Below are 8529 nucleotides of genomic sequence, written 5' to 3'. Positions count from 1 at the left end.
AACAACCTGCCCACGCAGGGTTGGCCACTTCCATGTGTGTCCCACCCTCTCTGTTGGGACTCCCCCTCCTGGGACTCCCTCCTAGGAGACAGGGTGGTGTCACACGACTCTGGAAGGCCTGTCAATTAGGAGGCCACGCCCAGGAAACGCCTTCTGTGGTTTAAAATGTACCCAGCCTCACTTGTGACCTGAAGAACGAGAAATTAAATCTGAAAGGAGGCGGTGCCAAATAAGATGGCGTCTGGCCATGTGATGGCCCATCGCATGGAGATGGGCACCCCAGTTACTCAGCCACATAAGACCAGTACAGGGACCATCTTGGAGGGACCGAGGCCACTGCACGTGGATGCAAGCGCGCACGCATGTGCAGATTTAGGATGGAGGGGACACTTCCTTTGGATGGGACATTTGACTGGCTCCTTTATGGGCTCATGACCCCAGGGAACCACAGCTGATCTGAAGTTGCAGCTGGGATGCTGAGGCCCCCCCCCCCCCAAGGGGAGGGTCGCCCTCAGGTGGCTCTGAAGTCTTAGCGCTGTACCTGCTGGAGGTGAGAAAGTGGGCGCGCTGGGGCTGGGGCTGCTTGGGATGTCCCCATTCGTGACAGCGACCCCCCCGTAGGCACCGATGATAGTGTGCTGAGCTGTAGGTGCTCCCCAGACGTCTCCCAGCTAGAGGATTTCCTCCCGTTTTGCAGATGAGGAAACTGAGGCACGTCCAGATTCCCCAACCCCGTGCCCCGACTCCTTGTGGCTTCTCTCTTTGGAGGAAAACCAAGTGGGAGGGGAGAGAGCAAAAGGCAAATCCCGCTTCCTGCTTCCTCAGCTCCATCCGCCGCCCGCTTGGCCCTCGGGATCTGCATGGGCTCAGGGTCCTCACATGTCCCGTCGGGATCCAGGACGGTCGGCTGAGCCCACACCGGCCTCCCACCTAGTATGCTGGCTCCCAGCCTGACCGGCGCCCCGCTCAGCCCACCCCTGGCCCACGTGCACGGCGCCCAGCGCTGCCGGGGTGCTCCTGCTCTATCGGGCGCTCCTTAAAGTCTGTAACCTCCCTACAGCCCCTGACTCGGGTGGCTCACAGGTGAGGACACAGAGGCCAGGGAGGTCAAGTCACTCGCTCAAAGCCACACGGCCACTGGTGGCCCAGCAGGCTCTAAACCCAGGCTCTATGTGGCTTCATAGCCACATAGCTTCCAAGAGCTTTGTCCTGCTCACAGCCGTGGCCTAGGCAGCCTGGCATACAGTAGGCAGTCAATCAGTGTTCGTGGACTGACTCACTGATCCCTCTCCGAACTCACAACTCCCCATTCGTTGGCCTGGGATGCCCATCCCCATCTTGCAAACTCTTATTCATACTTCAGAGCCCCATTTATAATGCCCTCTCCTTAGAAAGAGTCCGACATCCCGCTCTAGTCCTTGTCCCTTCCACCAGCTGAGATGCCCATGGAGCTCGGGGTGCCCGTGTCCGGCTTTTTCTCCCCCTGCCGCTGCCTTGCACAGGTGGGCGGGGGTGATGGGGGAACGTGAGAGACATTACGTCTTCCTCACCCGTCCATTGAGCTTCCCATCCTCTCCTCTCCTGCGATGTGAAGGAAACTTCCTGAAGCAGGAAAAGGCTTATTCATTTTATTAGAAAATAAAGTGTTTATTCAAAGAACGTTAAAAGTCCAAGGACCTGCATGGGAATTGGCTTGAGCAGGAGTGACCCTCGGGCTCAGCCAGGCGGGGTGTGGGGCTCCTCTCCGCGGAGTCAGGGTTGAGGGGGGACCCCAGGGTCCGGCAGGAAGGCGGGGGTCCGTCGGCGAGCACCAGGACACAGTGCAGAGCTGGGGCCAGCAGCGCCGGTCGGCCTCTGCGGCTCAGCAGCTCACCAAGTACATCCCTGTGCGGGAGGCGCCGTGTGAGCGGGGAGGACGGGAGGCGGCGCCCTGCGCCTCCCCGGCCTCCTCAAAGCAGCCCTGTAATTCACTGTTCCCAGTGTCCCGTGAGCCCCCGCAGCCCCTGTGGCGGCAGGAGAATGGGGTGGGGCTTTCGGCTCCTGCCTCGGGTCCTTACGAGGACACCCTAGGGCGGGGGGGCCCTCCTGACCCCTCCCGCTGGGGCCCTGACTACCCCACCCCACTTGGGCCCACCATCAGGGGCCTCGAGGGCCCTACACCCACAACCTTCCCCAACAGCCCAAATGCCTCCCCCTCCCCCCGCACCCTGGCAGAAGCAGGGGGTGGGGTCCTGGGTCCAGGGGCCCGCGGCGGCGGGGTGGGCGCATACCTGTGGCAAACCTCCTCTTTATAAGCGACATGCGGTAGCCGCTGCCCACCAACTCCAGGTCCACGCCAGACAGAGTGGCCCCCTCGCTGGTGAACTGAGCGGCCACAGGGCTCGGCGTGCTGGGCCCCGAGCACGGCTCCCAGCTGGCGGATAGGTGGCCAGAGCCTGGGGAGGCCTGGGGTCAGCTGTGCGCAAGCCTCAGCCCCCGTCCCGCTGTGACCTGGGCTCTTCCCAAGCCTTTTCATCTGGGGCCGCTTGTGCCCCTGTGTCCTTCTCCTGTGGCCCCGTGTGTAATTTGCAAAGGAGTTCTGCCTCAGGGCCTTTGGACCTGCTCTGCCTGCCCGCCCCCCATGTCCTCTCTCACAGCTTTGTCAAAGCCCTTTTAAGCTTTCCTCCATGCCCACACTTCTCCACCCAGCACACCCCCTATTCTCTTCCATTTTAAATAAGCCCCTCCCACCTGAACCCCCCCGAGAGCACCTGCACAACCATAACTCACCCCCTGCTTCAGACACATCTGGCAGCTTCCAAAGGAGCCGCCTCTCCTCCAGGTTCCTGGAATCAAGAAAAAGCTTGGTCAAGTCTCTCCCAGAGAGGACACTGGGAGCCCAGGGTCCCAGCTTGGTCTCCTCTCAGCTACATGGCCCCCAGCAAGCCAGGTCCTTTCTCCCTTGCCTTGGTTTCCCCATCTGTAAAATGGGTGTGGGGTACAGAGCAGCTGGTCCCCAAGGACCCCACAGCCCTGCGGCATTTCTAGACCATACACTTAAGTCCTTTAAGGCTGGCTTCTTTGTGCCGGGTTCTACCTTTCGCACAAAACAAAGGCAACATTGGTGACTGAAAGCCCAGGGCGGGGGCGCCAGGGCGGCTCAGTCAGTTAAGTGTCAGACTCCTTATTCTGGCTCAGGTCGTGATCTCACGGTTCTGAGTTTCAGCCCCAAGTCAGGCTCTGTGCTGACAGTGTGGAGCCTGCTTGGGATTCTCTCTCTCTGTCCCCTCCCGATCTGCTTGTTTGTGTGTGCAGGCGTGAGCACACACTCTCTCTCCCTCTCTCTGCTCCTCCCCTGCTCACGCACGCACGCGTACACTGTCTCTCTAAATAAATAAACTTTAAAAAAAAAATAGCCCAGGGTAGAGAGTGGCTGGCTGGCTGGGTTCTAATCCCGGCATGACCTCAGATAAGTGACTCCACCCACCCCTCTGTGCCTCAGTTCCACCTCCACAACCACAGATGGGAATGATGGTGTCCACACCTCAAGGAATTGCTAAAAGCCCCTGAGCCACTCCGAGTATACAGACCCCGTGGAACACGCCTGACATGCAGGAAGCTCTTAGTGTCCGACATTATTATTGTTAATCATGTCACCCTTGGCTCTACGCAAGGGGAGTTCACCGTTCACTCGAGCGGCGGGACCTTGCTGCACGCAGGGACGGTCTGGGAGGGTTCTAGGCCACTGCGGAGCCTCCCTGGGCCTCCCTCCCGCACCCCCTCACCAGGTGGCGGCCGGCTGCAGGCGGATGTTGGTCACAGGCTCCCCCAGGGGCAGCAGGATCTGGACGTTGGTGAGTGGCGTGGGCACGGCCGTGGCGCCGGGCCGGTAGCTGTACTCCACCGCCACCTGAGTGAGGGTCCCCCCGCACTGCCAGTGGGCGCTCAGCTGCAGAGGCACGGACTGGGGACCCGGGCGCGAAAACTAGGAGGGGCGAGAACGGGAGGGAGCACCCATCTTTAGGCCGTCTGGTCCTGCCGCGCCGCGCGCTGTTGCACCACTGTGACCGTGCGTCGCTGNCCCCCGCCTACCTCCCCTGCCCCCTCCTTCATCCGCACCCCACCTGGTATCTCAGCAACACCACGTTGTAGTAGGAGGCCGCTGGGCTCTGCTCCGCCTGGTGCTGCAGGACCTCAGTCAGAGCCGCCATGTTGAGCCAGAAGTCTTTGGTCTCTGGGTCGCTCTGGGAGGGGTCGCTACAGAGACCAGGAATAATCACCCCAACCACTTGGGAGGCGCCTTTCCAAGGCCCCCCGGCATCTGACCTACCCCAAGGGCTTCTTAAAGAAGCAGATTCCCTGGCTCGCCTTGGGCCCGGTAAACCATGACCGCCCCCCCACCCCCCCTCGGGGGATGAGAAGCAAAGGAGAAAAGGAAAATGAGGCTCAGAAGGGACAGAATGTGTGCCCAGGGCCACACAGCAAATCGCAGGAGACAGAGCAGGAATTCACCCCGCCAGGGAGCTCCTGGACCCCACGAGGCTCTGGGACGCCCCCTGCCTCGGACCCCCCATGCCTCCTAAAGTACCTAAAGAGCAGGTCGGCATTGGGCTGGAAGTGCTCAATGGCGGACGTGTGCACGAGGCGGAAGCTGAGGACGGGTGGGGGTGGGGTCCCGCTGAACACGCGCACGATGCCAGCAGGGAAGGTCATGGTCAGCTCCCCAGTTACTCGAGCCAGGCAGCTGGGGAGGGGGTAAGGAGGCTGCGTGTTGGCTCAGGGCTCTGCCTGGCACCTCACCCTCTCCTCTCTCCTGGCTTCGTGGCAGCCGGTGGTTCCCCCCACTCCTCAGAAGAGGCAAGGCCCTGACCACGCCCGGCATCCTCAGTCCCAACCTGCCCTCCTGTGTCCTTGCCTGGAGAGCAATCCAGGCACTGGGAAGAAACCACACTGGGCTGAAGGAGACAGGAACATCCCCTTCCCTAGCTCCCCTTTCCCCCAGGCCACCAGGAAGCTCAAGCAAAACATTCAGTTCTACTACTGTCCTCCGCTTGGGTTTCAGGCCCAATACGCTCCTATTTGTGGTTTGATCTTTCCTGTTGAGCACTGTTCCCTGATTATTCCTGGCCCCTCAACTCACCGTTAACCCACCCTGCCAAGGGCCTGGCCTCTGCTCTTGCTCCCTTCAATGTGATGCCTGCAGAAGTCTTGGAGGAGTTGCTTTAAACTGTGGTTACAGCAAGGCCTGGCCCCTGCTCAAACACCCTCTGTGGTCCCCACTGCCCTTGGATGGGGGCCTGGTTGCTTGGCTTAGAGTTCCAGACCCTTCCACAGTAAAGCAGGTCAGAAAACACACCAGAAGAGGGGTGCCTGGGTGGTTCAGTCGGTTAAGCGTCCGACCTCGGGTCAGGTCACGATCTCACGGTTCGTGGGTTCGAGCCCCGCGTCGGGCTCTGTGCTGACAGCCAGCTCAGAGCCTGGAGCCTGTTTCGGATTCTGTGTTTCCCTCTCTCTCTGCCCCTCCCCTGCTCATGCTGTCTCTCTCTCTCTCTCTCTCAGAAACAAATAAAACATCAAAAAAGAAATTTTTTTTAAAAAGAAGAAAGAAAAAAACACACCAGAAGGTTGTTTCTCCTGGACCCGAGATGCACAGGCCCCAGTCCCTGTCCCTGTCCCTGTCTGTACTGTCCCCCCGGCCCCCGCCCTGCATACCTGGGGCTATGGCCTCGAAAGTAGGCGTGGACGTATTCAGTGAAGGCTGTAGCCACAGGCAAGGCATCCTGGGAGCCCAAGACCACAGGGCTGGGTCCTCGGGAGACTCCTGGTGTCGGAGGGGAGGGACGGGGGACAGACAGAGTGGGTACGGGTCCCAGGCTCCAGGACCCACCCTCTGCCCGCAGGGCCTTCAAAGCATCACTGAGCGACACCCAGAGAGGTCCCCCCCACCGGGGCCACCCCCCATACCGTGTCCTGTCTGCGATGAGAAGCTGGGCCGTTCTGAGATGGTGCTGGCGGCCGAGGAGCCCAGTGGGGAGGGGCTCAGGGACCGGGACTGGGGAAGGAGAGAGGCCAGGCTGTGATCATCCAGCCGCAGAGCCCTGGTGCCGCCCGCCCCCCGCCAGAGGCGCCCCTTCACCCTACCAGGTCCCCGTTGCTGCGTGTGAGGGGGCAGGACACCTTCCTGGTGCGGGGTCTCCGGGGCGGGGCTGCCAGGCCGTCTCTGGCTGTAAGGTCAGCAGGTGCCGGCATCAGGTCTGGGGAGTGAGTGTTAGACAGACAGAGCTCAGATGCTGTGGCCGTGGGCCTCTCACCAGCCGCCTCCCCCCCGCCCCCCAGAGAAGGGACTTGCCCAAAAGCTGGGAGTCAGGCTTATTTGTGGGGACACCCCCTGGGTCTGAAGTCTTGGGGCTGCAGAGAAAGCACCGGACAGGACCACAGAGGCCATCCATGCCCCTGAGCCTCCCAGACACCAGACTGACAGCCCCAGCAGAGGTAACTGGGACTATGCAAGCAAGGGCTGGATTCTGGGTGGGGGGGGGGGGGGGGGGGGGAGTGGCAGAGCATTTTCATCCAACATCAGCAAGCCCATGACCTTCACCTTCTCTGTATGAGGTGGCCTCCCACCCTGGCCTGTGTCTGAGTCTCACTCGTGAAGATGGACTAATGACTGCGTAAAACTCAGCTTCCTCTTGCTTCCTCGGGGTCCCCTGCTTTCTGCTCCACCCACATCCCCTGCCACCCACACCCCAGATGTGCTCCTCCCCCACCCCGCCACCCAGGGCTTCTCAGCCACGCTGCTGACACCTGGAGCCGGAGCACTCTCTGGGAGGTCTGTCCTGTGCACCGTGGAGTGCTGACTAGCCTCCCTGGCCTGCCCGCACCCCCCACCCCCTGCCGCCCACAGATGTCCCTAGTACCCATCCCCCTAGTGGTGACAATCTAACATCATGGGTGACATTGCCAAGTGTCCCCTAGGGGGCAGAACTGGCTTGGTCGAGAACCCCAACTCTATCGTGAAGCTCAGACAACACGACTGGACTAGTCTACACTCGTGGTCTACGCTCACTCTCCTGGACCCTTCCTCGAACCAGCTCCAAACCGGCTCTTTCTCTAATCAAGGATGGTGCTGAGCACCCCTGTCACCACTGCTGTTACCACCTCACGTGGTCGAAGCCCACAGCCCTCTGACTCAGGCCCCCGGGAGCCCATCCCCCCCTTCACTTGCCTCTTCCTACCAACCTGTAGCACTAGGCTCTCCCTCTCCTGGGCGGCCTCCCCGCCTGCTTCACATAGCTGTGCACGGGGTGCCCCAATCTGGCCTCCCCAGAACACGGGGTCCCCTGTCCACCTGGCATCTAAAGGCCCGGTGGCAACATGCCCCCGGCTTCTTCTGCCCCACGATCCCTGCCCCTTCTGCCCCTCCAGGAAGAATGCCCAGCTGCCCTCCAGCCCTCCACCCTGACTGCTCTGCCATCTCAGCCCTGTGCCTTCGTGCCCACTTCTCCCCCCGCCCCGTCCCTGCTCTCCAGCTCCCACCCATGCCCCCCAGGTGGACAGAGGGAGCCTGCAAGCTGTCAGGTGCTGCCCCTCCTCTGCTCACAGTGCCCCCCCACGTGGCTCAGACCTTGCTAGGGATAAAACCCACGTCATTCCCATCAGGGCCCAGACCCTGCTCGGACCCATCTCCCTGCTGACATCACTCCCTCCTCCCCCTCCTTTTCTGGCGCCTCACTCTGTTCTGGCCTCACCGGCCCCCTAGCTGTTCCTCAGAGGGCCCGTCAGCTACCCACCACAGGGCCTTTGTACAGGATGTGCCTGCCCTTGGCTGGGAACCCCCTCACACACACTTCCCAATGGCTCCTTCCTCACCTCCAACAAATCTCAGCTCAAATGTTACCTCTTCAGGGAGGTCCCAACCTTCTGAGCCCTCACCAGGCACCTGCCACCTCCACTTGTTAAATGTCCAACTCATTATTGTCCCTGCAAGGGTGAGGGTTCTGGGCTGTGTCCCCAGCCGCCCATTCAGGCCCTGGCCACAGTAGGTGCTCAGTCTTTCCCACCCAGGGCTCTGATGACTCTCAGACTCCTGGACTCACCTCCTCCAGCCACAGCCTCCAGCCCCCAGGGACCCGGGGATGGGGCGAGGGGCTGTGGTGAGTCCGATGCTGGCAGGGACCGTGTCCCCCTCGACTCGGAAGCCGGTGCCCTATAGCTAGGTGGGCTCTGCGGGGTGCCGGGGCGGGGGACCCAGGAATCCGGGGAGGGGCCAGGCGCCACGTGGGATGGCGAGTCCAGGCCGGAGTCCTCCACATTCTCNACCCCGCCCACATGGAGGCCCTTTCCTTCCTCCTGTAGGCCACGCCCATACCGAGGAGGAGGGGCCCCCCCCCTCAGGCCACGCCCTCTAGTCAGTTCCAGCTCCACCGATGCTCCGCCCATCTACCCATTGTCACCTGCACTACCGCAGAGGACCCACCTTCTCGCTGGCCCCGCCCCCCACCGCACCAACAAGTCTACCTTCTCAGTTACCCCCAAATGCCACCTCCAGCC

The 8529-nt window shown here is 61.6% G+C and overlaps 1 protein-coding gene across 5 annotated transcripts in view; it reads right to left on the bottom strand.

The window, feature by feature from the left end:
- Nucleotides 1-1614: 1614 nt before the first annotated feature.
- FCHO1 (FCH and mu domain containing endocytic adaptor 1) overlaps nucleotides 1615-8529 on the bottom strand; it is a 25437-nt gene continuing 18522 nt past the window's right edge. For all 5 annotated transcript variants that reach the window (XM_077777083.1, XM_077777084.1, XM_077777087.1 and 2 more), the window contains 9 exons: nucleotides 6121-6233; nucleotides 5944-6031; nucleotides 5692-5800; nucleotides 4568-4723; nucleotides 4104-4236; nucleotides 3765-3964; nucleotides 2770-2825; nucleotides 2271-2435; nucleotides 1615-1884 (listed from right to left, as the gene is read on the bottom strand). In XM_077777083.1, coding sequence (XP_077633209.1) covers nucleotides 1862-1884; nucleotides 2271-2435; nucleotides 2770-2825; nucleotides 3765-3964; nucleotides 4104-4236; nucleotides 4568-4723; nucleotides 5692-5800; nucleotides 5944-6031; nucleotides 6121-6233 — 1043 coding nt within the window. In that variant the 3' untranslated portion in view covers nucleotides 1615-1861. The remainder of the gene's footprint in view (nucleotides 1885-2270; nucleotides 2436-2769; nucleotides 2826-3764; nucleotides 3965-4103; nucleotides 4237-4567; nucleotides 4724-5691; nucleotides 5801-5943; nucleotides 6032-6120; nucleotides 6234-8529) is intronic.

The sequence above is a fragment of the Crocuta crocuta genome, unplaced genomic scaffold, assembly GCF_008692635.1.
Source record: "Crocuta crocuta isolate KB4526 unplaced genomic scaffold, BGI_CrCroc_1.0 scaffold77, whole genome shotgun sequence".
NCBI lineage: Eukaryota > Metazoa > Chordata > Mammalia > Carnivora > Hyaenidae > Crocuta > Crocuta crocuta.
This window is presented reverse-complemented; position numbering and strand designations above follow the sequence as displayed.